This window comes from Pseudophryne corroboree, chromosome 5 (assembly GCF_028390025.1).
Source record: "Pseudophryne corroboree isolate aPseCor3 chromosome 5, aPseCor3.hap2, whole genome shotgun sequence".
NCBI classification, from domain to species: domain Eukaryota; kingdom Metazoa; phylum Chordata; class Amphibia; order Anura; family Myobatrachidae; genus Pseudophryne; species Pseudophryne corroboree.
Window position 1 is genome coordinate 351,458,528 of NC_086448.1, and position 21,776 is coordinate 351,480,303.

Below are 21,776 nucleotides of genomic sequence, written 5' to 3' on the forward strand. Positions count from 1 at the left end.
ACGCGCGGCTCCTTATATAGAATCCGAGTCTCGCGAGAATCCGACAGCGTCATGATGACGTTCGGGCGCGCTCGGGTTAACCGAGCAAGGCGGGAAGATCCGAGTCGCTCGGACCCGTGAAAAAAAAAGTGAAGTTCGTGCGGGTTCGGATTCAAAGAAACCGAACCCGCTCATCTCTACTTATAAAGACAGCAAAAAGCCCAAAGTATTTTTTTTTACATCAGAAACAAGAACAGGAGGGGCAAATCAGCAAGGAGGGGAGGTACAGTCAGATGAGAAAGAGGGGGAGGAAGGGATTTGTGTGGAGTGGAAGGTGAGCTTGTCATCACTCCCAAAATAACCCAAGGTGAGAGAGATGAAAGGGCCGAGGAATATCGCTTGCCTCAAGCCTCAGCCTAACTTGTTAGAGAGCAGTTCATGCCTGGTACAAGTCAGTTTAGCCAGCTCAAGACAGAGAAATATACAGGAGGTACAGGAGAAAAGGGTCCAGAGGGTGATGGTAGTTGACACACCAGCAACCCCCAGAGGGGTAAGTTTAGGGGGAGGAACAATTGGGAGTCCAGAAATGTGAAGTGCTACAATTGTGTGAAACAGGGCCACATTGCAAGAAATTGTCCAGCTCCAAAAAGGGGGGCAGGATAGCGCCTGACAGGGAGGGCTTCCAGTGTTACCAGTCATCTTGGTGTTATGAGCCACAGCAGTGGTTCATTCCTGTTTGCATTCGGTTCATGTATTGTATGTTATATTTCTGTTTGCATGTCAGGATTTCTTATGTACTTTAGAGTGCTATACTTTTGGTTACTAATCTGGTAACTACAGTGACATATTTTGTGGGTCTTCCCACTAGCTGCATTCGGTTCATGTATTTTAGGATATATTTCTGTTTGCATGCCAGGATTTCTTATGTACTTATTTAGAGTGCTATACTTTTGTTTACTAGCCTGGTAACTACAGTGTCATATTTTGTGGGTCTTCCCACTAGCCTTAGTTTTGTGTTTTTGTACTGGCGGCAGCGCCGCACATAACTTGTTTGTTTAGTTCTCATGTTATAGTCACCTTAGCTGTAGCTAGTTTTCCCCTCACTCGCAGTCTCAGGTGGTGCCTTGTAACCTTGTAAGACTGGAGGGCATCGGAGTTTGGGCGAACCTAATTCGCCCATTCAAACGCGGCTGCCTTGGGCAGAAGACTAGCACCTCAGGCACCATCCGACCACTGGGAGGAGTAATGGTTATAGGGTTAGAAAAGGTCTTGCTGCGGCCATTCATACTGACCGCAGCTTCACTCATGAGTACTGGAATTCCCCAGTTGTCACACATTCCACAGAGTTCCAGGGTCTCAATTTGTAACATTGTACTTGTTTCCTAACACTCGGAGAGTAGGGGGGGTGATGCCTTTGTCCACTTGACCCTCTCTGAAATGCCTTTTTACTCAGTGGAGTATCTGGTGGACAGTGGAGCAGCCCGTGTTCTCAAGAGAGAGAGTATGTCAATGGATACTCTAATTACCCTGCAAAATCAGGCAGGTCCCCAAACACTTGGTAAATGGGGGAAGGCAGGTTGCAAATAAATAAATATTGTTTGGAAACATGAGGATGGTCGATTGAGTGCACATCTCCCTTCATATGTTTCCAAAGGGGGAATGATTGCTATGATTGCTATATTTTGGTTTGCACAGTGTTTGAAATACTTTATAACAGAATGGTTATGTTCTCCTTGTAGATAGAGGCGTGGCCTGTTGCCAAGGTAACGGCTGCAGTAACAGCAAAGAAATTGATATCTGAATTTGTGTGCAGGTATGGCCTACATGAAACGGTTGAGAGAGCAAATAGCGTATTAAAAATGTCTAAGATCTGTGAGCAAACAAAACTTACATGGGTACAAGCTTTACTAGTAGATCCTTTTGCAATGAGGTATACCACAAAGGGATAACATGGACTTTCATCATTTGAGATACTGTTTGGCAGGCTGCCACTCAAAGTACGCTTCTCTTACTGACTACGTTGTTCAGCTTCATAAGCCACTGACTAATTTGCATGGCAAAGTGTTTTCTTCTTTACCAGATCCACAAGACACATCTGGAACCCCGATTTGATGGCCCATACCAGGTGCTATTGACCACAGTGACCTCCGTCAAGGTGGAGAGGAAAGTATGCTTTGCACTGTAAGAAAATTAACTTTCAGGTCAATGATGCAAACTGGTCCTAAAAGCATGGGCCCCCCGGGGAGAAGAGAACTGAATGGACTGTTAAGATACGCTTGTTTTTCTGCCTGCTTGTTTGTGCTTTATATCAGTGTGTGCAGGTGAAAGGAGAACAGCAAAAGAACTCTATATGGCTTCTACATCAGCAGACCGCTAAGGAGCTGAACGCCACTGACTGTTGGATCTGTTCTTATGTTCCTGCTAACCATAAAGGAATCCCTTTGATTGGTATCCCTATCTCGATGAATGATCTTAACCTCACAGATTATAGCTATAATGTTGAAATAGACATAAATCACACTGCTCACAATGCTCTTTCAGACCTAGGAATATATTTAGAAATTGCTGGTATAATCTCTCCGCCCACTATGTGCATAGGGCCTATGTTTATTAACCACGTGGCCGAACTAAAAGGTCACCTAGTCAACTTACCTAAGGTATATGTTGGAGAAACAAATTGTAAAAATGCTGCCTTAGTGTTTAACATGGAATACAATGAAAAGTTATGTGACAAGGTGAACTGTAACTGTAACAATCAATGTTGGTGTGCAAATATGAAAGCTCTTTGTGCCCCTAGGTGTGCCTCTCCTAACCAGACGGATGAGGATGATTGGGATTGTAAGACCCAAGTGCACAATAATATGGTATGGTTTCAGAGCTGGTTGGGAAACCATGGTAAGATAATCCCTAGGGTGCTGAAGCAAGGCCTATACTATATTTGTGGAAATAGGGCATACTCATGGCTTCCTATGGGAGCTTGGGGGAACTGCACTATAGGAAGAGTTGTGCCAGCCATAAGACAACGTGAGAACATCTCTTTTACCAATATGATAGAAACAAGCCCTAGAGAGACTAGATACAAGAGAGAATTGTTTACTGCAGCAGATAAAGCCTGGATGTGGTTCCCTGCCTGGACAGGCTGAGGAATTGAATTAGCAAATAAGTTAAATAAATATGCAAATATTATGGATGGGATAATTAATGAGACCACAAGTGCCATCCATGCTATCAATGAAGAAAAGGCTCAAATTAGGAAGGTGACCCTACAAAATAGGATGGCTCTCATTTACTTGTTAGCTATGGAGGGAGGAACTTGTGCTGTTATAGGGGAGGAATGTTGTACCTGGATTGAGGACTCACATGACCCCATAGAAGAGCACATGAATAAAGTAAAGGAATTACAGAAACAAGCTAGAGACATATCCAAGGAGGGATGGAATCCCTTCTCCTGGATGGGGACAATTGGTGTATGGTTTAACAATCTATTATCGGATTTAATAAAACTCATAGTGGTAGTGATAGGATTGATTGTATTTCTTTTGATCGCTTGGAAATGCTTAATGTGCTGTATTTCTCATTTCAGGAAAAATGTGGATTCGCTCGCCTAATAGGAAGAATGATAACAGCCACAGAGATGACCGTCTGATGGCCCAGCCCAACTGCCCATCTCTTCTGAGAGACCCCTCAGTTGTTGTAAGAGTTGGGTGGAAGACATCATCTCTGAAAGAGGGTCCCGCAGGTGCACTTCGACAGTTTGGACACCACCCCAGAGGGAGTTTATCCCGAGAAGTGATTTCGACGAGTCAGTCATTCCGATTCCAGCGAATTCACCGAGTGGTCTCTGTGCCCTAGTGCACCTCCGGCTGCTGTTATTATTCTTACAGCTAGATAGATAGGGGTGTGAATGCTTCAATAAAGGTGTGTGAATGCTTAGCAGAATAGCAACCGCGAGGCAGTACTTAGTCAGTTCTTCCTCTTGCGTACATCCTGTCTCAATTGGTACTTTGTCACATAATAAAACCTGGGGGCATCAGAGTACTGGGTGGACCTAATTCGCCCGGGAAAAGCGGCTGCTAAAGGACAAGACTTTGACATGCAGGTACCAATTGACTGCGGGGTGTGGCAACAGAGTCAGGGTAGGCCCAGGTGCGTCTGTGGCTATATCATCCCCAGTCACAGTCACACCACCTTCTTAGCATTAGTAGTACTGCCATTGTTACCTTTTAGTTTATGTTTTTATATATGTGTGATAATAAAATTATCAAAAGGGTGAGAATTGTTAAGGAAATTTAAGCAATGTATAGAATCTATTCTGACTTTTTAATATCATGTAATACTAACAGACATTATTATGTAAGATGTTTTGCTGACAAAGAATGTAGGTACGTGACAAGAACTTGCTAAGTCACCCTAGTCTTGCTGATTTGTGTCATGTGCCCACCCAGGACCAGATGGTGTTCGATAAGGAGGAATGGGCCTCAAGGCCTGCTGTGATTGGTCCAAGCTTGGGTGGAGTAATTCTTTGTAAAATGCAATATTAGGGGCCATCTATGCCATGTTCGAGAGGCAGATGGAGCTCCCTTGTAATTACTTATAAGTGCATGCTGACTGTCACTTTATTGTAATCTTGCTCTGCCATTATCAATATAAACTTTAAAATTTGGCTACAACTATTCACGTTGTGTCTGTTTTTCCACAACAGTAGCCAGCAAAGTTCCAAAGAGAATGGTTGAGAGTTTAATACCAAAACAAAAAACAAAGAGTGTGGTAAATAAAGATAAAAAAAGATAAAAAAAAAAAAAAAATTAAATATGTTCTCCAGGGATGGATGATTAGTACAGTGATTCTCCCTGACAAAGGCCCAGATGGGCCGATACGCGTAGGAGATTGATACAAACCCACCCAGACTCTTTACAACAAATTCATCTATGTAAAACAGCAAAGCTCCTTCAGTATTTTCCATATTTACCAGGATTATCAACAAACAGCGGCACCAGTGGACAACAGAGACTCGAGAGCCGCGATCACGTGACCCCAAGCCCCGGAACCAGGAAGTAGGATCCACAGCAGCAGCTGCAGGACGGACAGTGTAGTGAGGTGGAGGCGGACACCGGGACATCAATACAGAAGACGAAAGGAAGGCTCTATAAGAGGGGAAAATGACAGCGGACAGTCCCATTACAGGTCTCAAAGCTAGTGTTTTTCCCCCCAGAGAATTTTACCGCATCCTGGCATTCTGACTGCCAGAGAGAGCCTTATAACAAACGCGTCCTCTGGTAGTCCAGACGCTGGTAGAGAGCAGTCAGTCCGAAGCCGTACTGCCTGCCTCTCTGTAAATTCCCCCCCCCTCCGCATATCCACTAGGTGTACCCCGGCCACGTGAATCACTGTACTAATCATCCATCCCTGGAGAACATATTTAAATCATTTTTATATTTTTTTTATATATTTTTATTTCCTACACCCCTTTGTTTTTTGTTTTGGTATTGAGCTCTTAACCATTCCTTTTGGAACTTTGCTGGCTACATATACAAAGACATTGTGCTACATAATCAAATAGTGTATAACAGGAAGGTGGGACACCACGATCCGATGCGCTATCCCATGGATTAACATTCTGCACCTATATACATATATTATATATATATATATTTTTCAATTTCTCTTTTTCCCTCTATGAGCTATATGTTTTGTTTTGTTTTTGATGACATTATCATGGTGACTGAAAAATGATACGTTTAGTGTAAGGAATATTTCTGACACAATAAAATTTCATTTAAATATACACCATCTTTACAGCTCACATTATTTCAGGCGCAATTGCAAAACCCCCCAATTTACTATGTGTAGAACTCTGAACTGTGCTTTTCTTTGTGTGCATTGGAGACGCTGAGCCAATCTACAGATCCTTGTTGAAGTCACACCATGCCGTGGCTGGACTCAGTAGCGTTGATCGTCTTTGTTTGCAGTTTTTTGTTAGACGCAAAGCAATGTAATGGGATGCATAAGCAGCTTCTGCTAATTAAAATGATATGCAGCATGCCTATATTCTGTGTGTGACTGCGACTGTATTTGCATGCAAAATGCTCTGCTACAGAGTTTTTCTGGAAAACACTGTAAGGTTTCATTTCGGATGCAGATAGAGCGCCACTACACGCAGAACGGTGAAGTGCATGGTAACCATCGGCTATACCACTAGGCCAACACAGCCACAGATACATACAGTAAAGTAGTTCTTGCGCTATAGTGTATTTCAATGGGGACCTCATTCATGCGCAATGGTGATTTTCAAAAGTGACATCTGGTTGATGATCGCTGGTATTACACTCACTGGTAACGCCATACACCACACTAAGCTCTATGCGCCACCCTGCAACCAGGCACAAATCGTGACAAACGTCATAAACGGTATAGATGAGCGAGGCTCCATCTGTATGTGGATCTATCATAGCAACACAGTTTATCTATTGGAAATAAATGGTAGTGTTAGGTGACTCTATATGTTACTGATGCTCCACTATATATATATATATATATATAAATATATATGGATTAGCAGGGGAAGGATAATCCATATAGCCTTCCCCTGATAAATGCTTTCCCCAGGCCTATAGCTTCCCCCAGGCTATAGGCCTGGGGAAAGCATTTATCTGCCCACATTGACAACAATAACAGGATTTTAATACGGTAAATCCTTTTCTCCTAGTCCGCAGAGGATGCTGGGGTCCACTTCATGACCATGGGGTATAGACAGTTTCGCAGGAGCCATGGGCAATCTTAAGACTTTTTAATGGGTGTGAACTGGCTCCTCCCTCTATGCCCCTCCTCCAGACTTCAGTTATAGGAACTGTGCCCAGGGAGACGGACATTTCGAGGAAAGGATTTACTTTAAACTAGTGGTGAGATACATACCAGCTTACACCTCAACCATGCCACACAACATGGCATTCAACATAACACATGCCAACAGGCATGAACTAATTACAGCAACATGCTGAAACTAATATAACACAACTTGTGTACTCTAATAACAAAACTGCAGGTAAAGTACGCACTGGGACGGGCGCCCAGCATCCTCTACAGGCTAGGAGAAAAGGATTTACCAGTAGGTATTAAAATCCTGTTTTCTCATACGTCCTAGAGAATGCTGGGGTCCACTTCATGACCATGGGGTTAATACCAAAGTCCAGTACGGGCGGGAGAGTGCGGATGACCCTACAGCACCGATTGACCGAACTTGAGGTCTTCATCGGCCAAGGTGTCAAACTTGTAGAATTTTGCAAATGTGCTTGACCCCGACCAAGTAGCTGCTCAGCAAAGTTGCAATGCCGAGACCCCCCGGGTAGCCGCCCAGGATGAGCCCACATTCCTAGTGGAATGGGCCTTCACCGACGTCGGTAACAGCAATCCAGCCGTAGTATGAGCGTGCTGAATCGTACTTCTGATCCAACACACAATAGTCTGCTTGGAAGCAGGACACCCAATCTTGTTGGGAGCATACAGGACAAAGACTCTGTTTTCCGTATTCGAGCTGTTCTAGCGACATAAATCTTCAAAGCCCTAACCACATCTAGAGACTTTGACTCAGTGAACGTGTCAGTAACTACTGGCACCACAATAGGATGGTTTATGTGGAAAGATGAAACCACCTTCGGAAGAAAATGTTGAGTCCTCAACTCTGCCCTGTCTTCATGGAAGATCAGGTAAGGGCTCTTGTGAGACAAGGCCCCCAATTCAGACACCCACCGCGCGGATGCCAATGCCTAAAGTATCACCACTTTCCAAGTGAGAAACTTCAACTCTATCTCTTGTAGAGGCTCAAACCAATCTGATTGAAGGAACTGCAACACAACGTTAAGGTCCCATGGTGCCACTGAATGCACAATGGAGGCTGGATGTGCAGAACCCCTTACACGAAGGTCTGAACCTCTGGAAGAGAGGCCAATTGTTTTTAGAAGAACACTGACAAGGCCGAAATCTGGACCTTGATTGATCCCAATCGGAGGCCCGCCTCCCCACCAGCCTGCAGAAAATGGAGAAAACGTCCCAACTCAAACTCCTCCGTAGGAGCCTTCTTGGATTCACACCAAGACACATATTTTCTCCAAATACGGTGGTAATGTTTCGACGTTACTCCTTTCCTGGCCTGAATAAGGGTGGGGATGACTTCCTTGGGAATACCCTTTCGGGCTAGGATCCGGCGGTCAACAGCCATGCCGTCCACCGTAGCCGCGGTAAATCTTGATACACACGTGGCCCCTGCTGCAGCAGGTCCTCGCGAAGAGGAAGAGGCTGAGGATCTCTTATGAGCAACTCCTGAAGATCTGGGTACCAAGCCCTCCTTGGCCAGTCTGGGCAATGAAGATTGCTCGAACTCTTGGTCTTCTTATGATCCTGAGCACTTTTGGGATCAGCGGAAGTGGAGGGAAGACATATACCGACCGGAACACCCACTGGGCCACCAGCGTATCTACTGTAATTGGTTGAGGGTCTCTCGACCAGGAACAATATTTCTGAAGCTTCTAGTTGAGACGAGATGTCATCATGTCTACTGGAGGAACTCCCCAAAGACTCGTCACCTCTGTGAAGACTTCTTGGTGTAGGCCCCACTCTCCTGGATGGAGATCGTGTCTGCTGAGGAAGTCTGCTTCCTGTTACATTGTCCGACTGGATCTACACGGGATGATCTTGAAGAAGATGTACCGCTTGTTGAAGGCCGTTGTAAATGGCTCTCAATTCCAGCACGTTTATGTGAAGGCAGGCTTCCTGACTTGACCATTTTCCCTGGAAGCTTTCTCCCTGAGTGATAGCTCCCCAGCCTCGGAGACTTGCATCCGTGGTTATTAGGACCCAGTCGTGAATCCCAAACCTGCGTCCCTCTAGTAGGTGAGAACTGCGTAGCCAACACAGGAGCGAAATCCTGGCTTTTGATGAAAGGATTATCTTCCGGTGCATGTGAAGGTGGGATCCCGACCACTTGTCCAACAGGTCCCAGTGGAATACTCTGGCATTGAACCTGCCAAACTGTATGGCCTTGTAGGCCACCACCATCTTCCCCCACAAACGAATTCACTGATGGATCGACACACTTGATGGTTTCAATATTTGTTTTACGATTTTCTGGATTTCCAGAGCCTTTTCCACCGGAAGAAAAACTCTCTGAACTTCTGTGTCCAGAATCATCCCGAGAAAAGACAATCTTGTCGTCGGTTCCAACTGTGACTTTGGATAATTTATGATCCAACCGTGTTGATGGAGTATGGACAGGGAGAGTGTGATGTTCTGTAGCATTTGCTCCCTTGATCTCGCCTTTATCAGGAGATCGTCTAGATAAGGATTTTATATTGACTCCTTTTTGACACAGGAGAACCATCATCTCCGCCATCATCTTGGTGAATACCCTCAGCACCGTGGAAAGACCGAAAGGTAACGTTTGGAATTGGTAATGGCAATCCTAAACCGCAAATCTCAGATAAGCTTGGTGAGGAGGATAAATGGGAACATGCAGGTAAGCATCCTTTATGTCTACAGACACCATGTAGTCCCCCTCCTCCATACTGGAAATCACTGCCCTCAGTGATTCCATTTTGAACTTGAATCGTTTCAAGTAGAGATTCAGATTTTTTAGGTTTAGGATCGGTCTGACCGAGCCGTCCGGCTTCGGAACTACAAAAAGGCTTGAATGAAAACCTTTCTCCTTGTTGTGACAAAGGTACCAGGACTATGACCTGATCCTGACATAATTTTCGGATTGCCGCTGTTACTGGTTTCCTTTCTGGAAGAGAAGCTGGCAGGGTCGATTTGAAAAATTGGCATGGGGAAACATCTTGAAACTCCAGCTTGTATCCCTGGGATACTATTTGCAACACCCAGGCATCCAGGCCAGACAGAATCCAACCTTGGCAGGACAGTTTGAGACGTGCCTCCACCCGAGCTGCCTCCCGCAAAGGAGCCCCAGCGTCATGCTGAAGATTTGGCAGAAGTAGGGGTAGACTTCTGCTCCTGGGTACCTGAAGTCGCTGTGGACTTCTTTCCCTTTCCCCTTCCCTTCCTGCAAAGAAGGGGAAACCTTGCTTTTTTGTATTTATTGGGCCGAAAGGACTGCATGTGTGGGTGATATGTCTTTTTTGCAGGTGCAGGTGCAGAGGGCAAAAATGTCGACTTACCTGCGGTAGCCACCGAGACTAACGCATCCAGTCCATCGCCAAATAAGGCCTCACCTTCATATGGGAGAGCCTCCATATTTCTTTTGGAATCTGCATCCGCGTTCCATTGGCGAATCCACAACGCCCGCCGAGCCGATACTGCCATGTTAGCGGCTTGTGAACTCAAGAGTCCAATATCTTTCATCGCTTCTAGCATGAATGTGGCAGCGTCTTTTGATATTCCCTAACTTAAGGAGTATCTCATCTTTATCAATCGTGTCAATTTCTGATGACACGCTTTCTGACCATTTTTCAATAGCGCGACTCACCCACGCGCAAGCAATAGTGGGCCTGGGCAGCGTACCATTGGCAACATAAATGGATTTCAATGTAGTTTCCATCTTTCAGTCTGCCGGCTCTTTTAGTGAAGCCGTGCCCGATGCAGGGAGAATTACCTTCTTTGTCAACCTGGACAGTGCACTGTTTAACTGGGAAGGAGGGAAGGTGACCTTGGATTTCTTTTCTTTATAGAAATAAGCCTTCTCCTGAGGTACAGGGGTGGCTTCCGTGACTTCCAGCACTTCCCTTATAGCTACAATCATATATTGTATATGTTTTGCCAATTTATGATCTATTTCTCTGGAGTCACTATCGTCGACACAAGAATCAGTGTCCGTGTCGGTATCAGTATTCACAATATTCGCAAATGGTCTCTTATGTGACCCAGAGGGGTCGCTTCCGGATGGAAGAACAGAGCCCTGAAAAATCACATCTTGCACAGATTTTCTCCAGCACTCAGCATGAGATTCAGACTTATCTAATCTCCTATTGATATGATGCATACTATCACGTATTTCTTTCACCCATGCAGGCTCCTGGTGTGCCGGCAGCGCCACCACATTACAACTCTGTGTCCCTAAAATGCCTTCCTCTGGGGAGGAAGTCCCTGCCTCAGACATGTCACCCTCGTGTACAACACACTCTCACAGACACACTGGGATTTATAGGGGACAGACCCACAGTAAAATCTGCCAGAGGGACACAGTTTAGGAGCAGCCAGTTCACAACCCAGTGCCAAAGAAAAAATCCCCGTGCCACGTACTTTGTACACAGAGACAAAATCCCTGTGTAGCGTACTCCGTACACAGAAACCTTTAAGCGCTATTATATTATGAACAATATGATTTAGCACCCAGGCCCCCTGGAGGAGGACCAGCGTCTTCTCTGCAGTCTGTGAATGAGAGAAAATGGCGCTGAACAGTGTGCTGGCTGCCTGAGGAGGAAGCTCCGCCCCCGCAATGGCGCGTTTCTCCTCAGAGATTTTTCACATAATATTTATACTGGCGGGGGAAGGGCTGTGCCTTGGCATCTTATGCCCCCTTTTATCCAGTTTCCGAGGTTATTTGCTGCCCAGGGTGCCCCCCCCAGCGCCCCGCACCCTGCAGTGCCTGTGTATGTGTGGGCAGCAATGGGGCGCTTCGCTCCCACCAGCCGCGCTGTACCTCAGCCGTCACTTTACTTGATTGAAGATCTATCTTCTTACACTCACCTGTCTTCTGACTACTGGCTCTGTGAGGGGGGTGACGGCGTGCTGTGGGAGTGAGCATCTAGACACGGCTAGCGTTCAGTACCCTTCAGGAGCTAATGGTGTCCTGTCAGCCATTAGCAGAGCCAGGAAACTCTTCAGGAAGTTGGTTCCTACTTCTGCCCCCTCAGTCCCACGAAGCAGGGAGACTGTTGCCAGCAGTTCTCCCTGAAAATAAAAAACCTAACATAAGTCTTTTCAGAGAAACTAAGTAGAGCTCCCCAGAATGCATCCAGTCTGCCTGGGCACATTCCTAAAACTGAGGTCTGGAGGAGGGGCATAGAGGGAGAAGCCAGTTCACACCCATTGAAAAGTCTTGAGTGCCCATGGCTCCTGCGGAACCGTCTATACCCCATGGTCATGAAGTGGACCCCAGCATCCTCTAGGACGTATGAGAAATTTGGTTATGGGAAGAAGACCTTCCAAAAGACTGCAGAGGTAATTGTTGAAAGTGGAGTGGGCTACTGCGCAGACTACGGTCTTCCTGTTCTCCTAGGAGACTTCATACAATATTCCAGGATGACCAACGATATCTCTACTGAGCATGTGCAGAGGCCATCTTGTTAGTTCCTGGTGAGACTATATTAGAGCATCACAGTGCAGGACATGTCTTCCACTTAACTCCAGAGATACTGTACCTAAGATTACCTGCAACCCACAGTGTTTCCTTAATATGTATCATTAAACCAACAGCACTGGTTAAGTAACTTGGCTGTTTCATAGTTTGAGTCATCTGCAGGTGTGTGCCTGTATTATTCTGCAATATCCTCACCAGCACACAAATAATTTTCAACAGTAACGACCACTTGCACAAACCACAATGGGCAAATATACTCAAACATTAGTAAAAGTTAAAACTTTCAGCCTAAATCATTTTGGTATTAAGAGTTGTTACCTTCTGATATATTTTTGCAACTAAAAAAACAGCAATCACATTACAGTATGTCATCATTAACAATTCTTTCTTTTCAACTTAATATATTATAGACCCTAGAGACAACCGTTAAAGATGGATCTACCTGCAGCACAAACGTCTGTGTTAATGATGTACCAGGTCCACGAGTTACTTGAGGAACTGCTTTTATTTTGCTTGTCCAACCTGTTAAAATAAGTAATGATACGTATGTATATCTTCTGCTGTTCATTAATAAATGCATACTGTAGGTCAACAACTAGTAGAGCAAGGTGAAAACTATTAAAATTGAATTGTTAGGAGGGATCACAAGAGCCTTGATAATAAAGACGATTGGGTGGCATTGAGTGGAGAACTGGTTGAGCCACAAATTTTGGCCTCTTACATAAATAAACATACAGTACTTGCCTGAATATGGAAAAAGAACTAGATTACACCTGCGCTGAATAACGAAGGCAGCAAAGAGGAATACCTTCCAGTGTTATCGGAACTGGAAACAACAAAGAATATACTACAAAAAAATGGTATTTTCATGCGCAAAACAAAAGGAGGGTGATAGATACTTATAATATGGGCTGTCCTTATAAGTTGTTCACGGTCTCAGTTCCATATTTCTTTATGACATACAGCTGTGCAGTCTCTCCCAAATGGATAACCATATATCAGGCATTCCCAACCACGGTCCTCAAGGCACACTAACAGTGCAGGTTTTAGTGATATCCAGGCTGCAGCACTGATGGTTAAATCAAAATAACTGAGGCCCTAATTAAGTCACCTGTGCTGAAGCCTGGATATCACTAAAACCTGCACTGTTGGTGTGCCTTGAGGACCGTGGTTGGGAATGCCTGCCATATATGAATAAAGAAAAAACAAAAAATCCAATGTGTAGTATGCTTTTCAAAGTCTAAGGAATAATGGGGGATGGAGATTAAACCAGCCGCAACCTTTTACTTTGTGAACACAAAGTCAATATTTACGGGACCACCAACGGCGTGCGACGATCAAAGAAGGTTGATGCTCACTCATAAGGTTACATCAGGCAACAAATTCCATGCTTATAAAAGTATCTTTAACTTCATATATTTAAAACCTGGTGGCTTCTCAATTTTTCATGCTTAAAGGATCAGGGGAATAGCCCGCTTACACGTATGCTTACTTGAATCAGGTACTGTATGGTCATGTAGCGGTTTCTTTTCGTCCCTACACGGTCCAAGATGTTCCCACAGGTCAACATTGATGAGTGGGAAAACAAATAAAAATGCCAATGTGTAGTAATGCTTTGTGGAATATTATGAAAAAATGAGATTTGAAAAATGGGATGTAGGTAGTACCTGATTACCATTCCATGTGCACACAGTGTGTGTAACAGGACCACCCGGGGTGTTTACATAGAGTATATTTCTATCAATGCTCACTCTCAGGCTTATATAGCCGTATCTTTCAGTCTTTACACATGGTAAGTCCCTTATAGGCTGAAAAGATGATGATTACGCTTACACATGAGCTTACATGAAACAAATGTTGTCAATTCCCGTAGCGGTTTATTTTCCTCCCCGCATAGAAAGTGTGGCTCCCAATATAACAACCGTGTTATGATAAAAACGGTATTTATTGGGTACAAGAATAAAAGAGCATCAAGAAAAAACATAAAAATACACCAAGGGCACCAAATTGTAAAGGCCTGGCCTGGGTTAATGTAAAACAAAATCACAGCTGGGTAGATGAAGAACAAAAAGGGCCCATCTATTCTCACCACTCTGCTGGATGCCACAGGTACACATGGTAAGTCCCTTATAGGCTGAAAAGATGATGATTACGCTTACACATGAGCTTACTTGAAACAAATGTTGTCAATTCCCGTAGCGGTTTATTTTCCTCCCCGCATAGAAAGTGTGGCTCCCAATATAACAACCGTGTTATGATAAAAATGGTATTTATTGGGTACAAGAATAAAAGAGCATCAAGAAAAAACATAAAAATACACCAAGGGCACCAAATTGTAAAGGCCTGGCCTGGGTTAATGTAAAACAAAATCACAGCTGGGTAGATGAAGAACAAAAAGGGCCCATCTATTCTCACCACTCTGCTGGATGCCACAGGTACAGGTCTAGGTGTCCCAAACACACTCTCCACCAACGCATTTTGACTCCTTAGGACAGGTCTTCCTCAGGGTGATGGTCTATATACAGTACTTACCTAGTTATATAGACCTCCCCTCCCCCCCCAAAAAAAAAGAAAAGAAAGAAAATAAATAAAAAATAACCTACTATATTTTTAAAGGTTTTGTGCATATTTGTAGGAGACAGGGAAAAGTAGACATTTAGGGGGTCATTCTGACCCGTTCGTACGCAGCGGTTCTTCGCTGCAGTGCGAATGAGTCTGGAATGCGCATGCACGGCGTGCGCATTGCGCACACCCGGTATTGCCCGGCGGCTACGACATTGGATACGAAGCAAGCGGTCGCAGCGGCGCCCACAAGAAGACTGACAGAAGGAAGGTGTTCCAGGGCGTCACATGTCTGTTGGCGGTAGTTTTCTGGGAGTGGTAAGGAAAATGCAGGCATGTCCAGGAGAACGGAGGGCGGATGTCTGACGTCAAAGCCGGCCCCATCATCGCTGAGATCATCGCACAGGGTAAGTATGTCCAGGTCTGGTCTACTTTTACACAAAACTTTTTTAGCATAGCAGGGCTGCACAAGCGTTCGCAGCCCTGCTAAGCTAAAATACACTCCCCCATAGGTTGGGATTAGTCGATCGCACCAGCAGCAAAAAGTTGCTGGCTGTGATCAACTCGGAATGACCACCATAAGTCTTAATTTTAGTTAAATTCAGTTCCATTTGCACCATGTAATATAGCAGGTTACAAAACATTCGGGCACTGCACATACACATAACTTACAGTTTGCCTGTACAGGTTGAGTATCCCATATCCAAAATGCTTGGGACCAGAAGTAATTTGGATATCGGATTTTCCCGTATTTTGGAACAATTGCATACCATAATGAGATATCATGGCGATGGGATCTAAGTCTAAGCACAGAATGCACTTATGTTTCATATACACCTTATACACACGGGATCCGGTCTGAAGATCGACCGTATCTAGGTCGACAATGTTTAGGTCGACCACTATAGGTCGACAGTCACTAGGTCGACATGGATGGAAGGTTGACAGGGTTTCTAGGTCGACATGTGCTAGGTCGACAGGTCTAAAGGTCGACATGAATTTTTTCAAATTTTTTTCTTTTTTTAAATTTTTTCATACTTAACGATCCACGTGGACTACGAATGGAACGGTAATCTGTGCCGAGCGAAGCGGTAGCGGAGCGAAGGCACCATGCCCGAAGCATGGCGAGCGAAGCGAGCCATGCGAGGGGACGCGGTGCACTAATTTGGGATCTCGGTCACTCTACGAAGAAAACGACACCAAAAAAAAAATCCTCATGTCGACCTTTAGACCTGTCGACCTAGCACATGTCGACCTAGAAACCCTGTCGACCTTCCATCCATGTTGACCTAGTGACTGTCGACCTATAGTGGTCGACCTAAACATTGTCGACCTAGATACTGTCGATTTGATGAACCACACCCATACACACAGCCTGAAGATAACTTTAAACAATATTTTTAATAATTTTGTTCATTAAACAAAGTGTGTGTACATTCACACAATTCATTTATGTTTCATACACACCTTATACACAGCCTGAAGGTTATTTAATACAATATTTTTAATAACTTTGTGAATTAGACAAAGTTTGTGTACAATGGCCCTCATTCCGAGTTTTAGCAGCCGTGCAAACGCTAAGCCGCCACCCTCTGGGAGTGTATCTTAGCAGAAGTGCGAACGAAAGGTTCTCAGCGCTGCTACAAGAAAAGATTGTGCAGTTTCAGAGTAGCTAGAGACCTACTCCTAGCTTGCGATCACTTCAGACTATTTAGTTCCTGTTTTGACGTCACAAACACGCCCTGCGTTCACCCAGCCATGCCTACGTTTTTCCAGCCACTCCTGCTTTTTATCTGGCACGCCTGCGTTTTTTCACACACTCCCCGAAAACGGTCAGTTACCACCCAGAAACACTCACTTTCTGTCAATCACTCTGCGGCAAAAGCGTCGCTAGAGCTTGTGTAAAACTGCATCGGCTTTTGTGAAAGTACGTCGCGCGTGCGCATTGAGCCACATACGCATGCGCAGAACTGCCGATTTTTAGCCTGATCGCTGCGCTGCGAATGAAAGCAGCTAACGATCAACTCAGAATGAGGGCCAATGAGCCATCAGAAAACAAAAGGTTTCACTATCACACTCTCACTCAAAAAATTCCGTATTTCGGAATATTCCGTATTTCGGAATATTTGGATAAGGGATACTCAACCTGGTAACGCCATACGCTAAGAGTACATCATACTTGTGGCCCAATGGCTAATTCAGAGGTAGAATCAGTGCGCTTGGGTTTGTTTTGTCGACATTCGTAATGTTGACATTAGAATGTCAACATTATTGTAAAGTCAACATGCAGCATGTTGACATTGACAATTCTTCTTCGACTCTGATGAAATGGTGATATTTTTAAAACAGTCCCAGGGGTGCAGTGGCTTCACTCTACCAAGTGGTTTCTTTTAATAGGGTGGTAACATGTAGTTCCAGTAGAGTCCTGTGTAGTGAGGACATCACTCTTATTCCTCACCCTTTGATAAAGTCACATGACTGTTGTGATGAAACGTGTTAGCAGTGATCTTCTGGGAGTGCACCTTAGTATACTTCAGTCGGTATCTCACTGGTCATCATCGTTCCAGACACACAGTTTCTGGACATGGATTAGTGGCCGCTTTATCATTATACTTGTGGACTGATGCCACTCACGGCTTAGTGTAAATCCAGCTAGAGAGAACTGTAAGCACACCAGCCTCTGGACGTGGAACTGCTGCCAAATTATTGTTACACTTGTGAATTGCCACTAACCATTGCTGAGTGCTGGAGCACGTATAGAGTGAACTGCAGGCTTGTCATCCTCATCTCATGGAATGAGCTCCGCTGTTTATAACTATTTAACAGCCTGCTCTATACTCAGCTAGTAGTTGCTTGCAAGTGTCTGAACTGACAGTTTTAATAATAACTTGTTACACAGTGATCAATTTAAGTGTAAAATCATTGGCTGTCTACATTGTGCATTCAATTACTTCGTCAAAAAGAACTATTCCTCCAGAATAATAGTGTCACCTCACGGAGGCTCATAACTACATATTGTTGATTTTTTTTAATACTGTGGGGTTTACCACATGGATTCATACAGCTGGCAAAATTTATTTCAGACACACAAGGTGCTTAATTTGGATAATGGGTGCATTTTAATTGGAACATTTAGATCCTAGAGGTTACTTATGTTTGCTGATTTTAATGTTTTTTGTGATTTTCTGGTATGTGAATTTCTATCTATCTATCTATCTATCTATCTATCTATCTATCTATCTATCTACTGTATTGGGGTTGATCGCAGCAGCAAATTTGTTAGCAGTTGGCCAAAACCATGGGGTTCATCCCGAGTTGATCGTAGCTGTGCTAAATTTAGCACAGCTACGATCATCTTCCCTGACATGCGGAGAGACGCCCAGCATAGGGCTAGTCCGCCCCGCATGTCAGTTCCCCCCCCCCCCCCCGCACAAATAGAAAAGCATCGCACAGCGGCGATGCTTTTGTATTTCTGGAGTAACTCCCGTCCAGCGCAGCTCCTGTGGCTGGCCGGGAGTTGTTCGTCGCTGTCGCTGGCCGCAGCGGCTGCGTGTGACATCACACAGCCCCCGCGGCCCGCCCCCCCCTACGGTCCGGCCACACCTGCGTTGGCCAGACTGCTCCCCTTAAACAGCGGTTTAACGCCGCCGTCCAGCCCCCTCCCGCCCAGCAACAGCCTCTGTCTCAGAGGCGACCGCTAGGCAATGACGACTGCCATGAGCCGGCGCACTGTGGCGCCAGCGAATGCGCAGTTCCGACCTGATCGCTGCACTGCGACAAACTGCAGCAAGCGATCAGGACGGAATGACCCCCTATGTGCACTGCAGGGGAGGCAGATATAACATGTGCAGAGAGAGTTAGATTTGGGTGGGGTGTGTTCAAACTGAAATCTAAATTGCAGTGTAAAAATAAAGCAGCCAGTATTTACCCTGCACAGAAACAAAATAACCCACCCAAATCTAAAGGCCCATATAGACGGGCCGATGCGGGAGAGATGTGTGCTGAGCGAATCGCTCAGCACACATCTCTTCCGCCGCTCAGCACAGCGCGATCTGTGCTGAGCGTGCGGGGGAAGACGGGGGGGGGGGGCGCCCATTTCACCCAGCGGGTGAAGTGAGCGACCCGCTAGATTGGCCTGCACGCAGGCCAATCTAGCACCAGCGATAGCGATGCGCGGGGCTGCGCATCGCTAACGCTGTAGGGGGTACACACGGAGCGATAATGCTCAAATTCTAAGCAATCTAGTCAGATTGCTTAGAATATCGCTCCGTGAGTACCCCCCTTAACTCTCTCTGCAAATGTTATATCTGCCACACCTGCAGTGCACATGGGTGGTCATTCCGAGTTGTTCGCTCGCTAGCAGTTTGTAGCAGCCGTGCAAACGCTAAGCCGCCGCCCTCTGGGAGTGTATCTTAGCTTAGCAGAAGTGCAAACGAAAGGATCGCAGAGCGGCTACAAAAAAAAATTGTGCAGTTTCAGAGCAGCTCCAGACCTACTCAGCGCTTGCCATCACTTCAGACTATTCAGTTCCTGTTTTAAAGTCACGAACACGCCCTGTGTTCGCCCAGCCACGCCTGCATTTTTTCCAACACTCCCTGAAAAAGGTCAGTTGACACTCAGAAATGCCCACTTCATGTCAATCACTCTGCGGCCAGCAGTGCGACTGAAAAGCTTCGCTAGACCTTGTGTAAAAAACCATCAGCTGTTGTGAAAGTACGTCACGCATGCGCATTGTGCCGCATACGCATGCGCAGAAGTGCAGCTTTTTTGCATAATCGTTGTGCAGCGACCGAAAACAGCTAGCGAACAACTCGGAATGACCACCATGGTTTTGCCCAACTGCTAACAAATTTGCTGCTGCGATCCACTCTGAATTACTATCTATCTATCTATCTATCTATCTATCTATCTATCTATCTATCTATCTATCTATCTATCTATCTATCTATCTATCTATCTATCTTATTTATTACCAGTTTCTTACATAGTACAGCATATACTGTTGCACTTTACAATTGTAACACCAGTAACAGAACAAAAATGGGTAATAATAGACTGACATAGAGGTAGGAAGGCCCTGCTCGCAAGCTTACAAGCTACAGGGAAACAGGCATTGCTACACAAGGATAGGTGCTACCTATTGCATAATGGACCTGACAAATTTCAAATATTCTTAATGGGCTGTATGATATGGTTACTCGGCAATGCTGGCCAAGGGCCAGGAGCAGTGCTTAAAGTGGTCCTAGAGAGGTGGTGGAACTCCCCCCGGTGCCCATGCAATAAAGGTATTGCAATAAGGGGCGTGGTCTCAAAAATAAAGGGGCATGGTCACACAATAGTAATAATGCCCACAGTAGTAGCACCCCATAATACACAATGCTAACACCAGTGGCGGCCCTTTTACAATGCCCACAGTAGTAGTGCTCCTTATGAAATGTCCACTGTACTGGTAGTGCCCAAAGTGGTAGTGCCCCTTATATAGAGCCCATAGTAGTGGTGCCCCTTATGCAATGCCCCCAGTAGTAGTGCCCCTTATGTCCCCAGGAGTGATGCCCCTTATGAAGTGCCCCCTTTACAATGCCCTCATTAGTAGTGCCCCCATTAGTAATGCCCTTAATGGCAATGTCCCTATGTAGTATTGCCCTCAGTAGTAATGTCGCCTGTAGTAATGCCCCCAGTAGTTTAGCCCCTGTAGTTATGCCCCCAGTAGTATTGCCCCCCTGTAATTTGCCCCCTTGAAGTTTAGTCCCTCTGTAGTTTAGCCCCCAGTAGTAATGCCCCTGTAGTTATGCCCCCAGTAGTAATGCGCCCCTGTAGTTATGCCCCCAGTAGTAATGTGCCCCTGTAGTTTGCCCCAGTACTTAGCGCCTGTAGCTTAGCTCCATGTAGTTTGCCCCAAGTAGTAATGCCCCCAGTAGCTTGTTAGCCCCTGTAGTTTATCCCCATGTAGTTTGCCCCAAGTACTAATGCCTCAAGCAGTTTAGATTGTCCCTTGTAGTTCAGCCCCCAGTAGTAATGCCCCCCTGTAGTTTGCTCCCTTGTAGTTTAGCCCCCCTGTAGTTATGCCCCCAGTAGTTTGCCCCCAGTATTAATGCCCCCTGTAGTTATGCCCCCAGTAGTAATGCCCCCCTGTATTTTGTCCCCAGTAGTTTGCCCCCTTGTAGTTTGCCCCCAGTATCTTGCCCCTTGTAGTTTGCCACCAGTAGCTTGTCCCCTTGTAGATAGCTCCCTTGTAGTTTGCCCCAGTATCTTCCCCCCTTGTATCTTGCCCACTTGTAGTTTGCCCCCAGTGATTAGCCCCCTGTGGCTTGCCCCCAGTGGTTAGCCCCCTGTAGCTTGCCCCCAGTGGTTAGCCCCCTGTAGCTTGCTAATACAGTCACACAAGTAAAAAAACAAAAAAAAACACCATACTTACCAAGCCCCGCTCACGCGTCCGACCACTGTGATCCTCCTGGCGTCCGGCTCCCCAGTACTATGAGAGAGACATCATGACGTCTCTCCCATATTGCGCACTGACAGAGCCGGAAGCCGGAGCTCAGTAGTGAGCTCTGCCGCCGGCTTCCGCTGTGCAGGGAGAGCCAGACGCTGCTGGTAACACAATCTCAGCGGGCGCCCAGCATCTCCCTGCGGTGTTGGCACACATCGGGTGACGTGAGCCGGAGGAGGCGGAACTGCGTTCCGTCTCCAAGTGGAACTGGCGAAAGCAGTTCCGCCCCGTTCCGGCTCACTTTAACCCCTGGTCAGGAGGATGTGAAAGTGAAGAAAGAAAAAATATTTGAGGTTATATGTGGACTTTACATAGGGGATGTAATAATTACATAGGGGATGTAATTAGATAGGAGACATTGAAGAAGGGTTGGGTTTGTGTGACCAGCAGTTTGGAGACCGCCGGTCACCACACCGACGGAAGGATCCGGCTTTTAGATGG

At 45.6% G+C, this 21,776-nt stretch overlaps 1 protein-coding gene and 1 long non-coding RNA gene across 3 annotated transcripts in view; one reads left to right on the forward strand and one right to left on the reverse strand.

The window, feature by feature from the left end:
• Positions 1-21,776, reverse strand: part of SPMIP7 (sperm microtubule inner protein 7) — a 154,927-nt gene that overhangs the window by 119,733 nt on the left and 13,418 nt on the right. For both annotated transcript variants that reach the window (XM_063922636.1, XM_063922635.1), the window contains exon 2: positions 12,729-12,808. In XM_063922636.1, coding sequence (XP_063778706.1) covers positions 12,729-12,808 — 80 coding nt within the window. The remainder of the gene's footprint in view (positions 1-12,728; positions 12,809-21,776) is intronic.
• On the forward strand, positions 59-4,649 carry LOC134927739 (uncharacterized). Its single transcript, XR_010177715.1, has 2 exons — positions 59-2,843; positions 3,563-4,649. It is a non-coding gene; the product is annotated as an uncharacterized LOC134927739 (long non-coding RNA).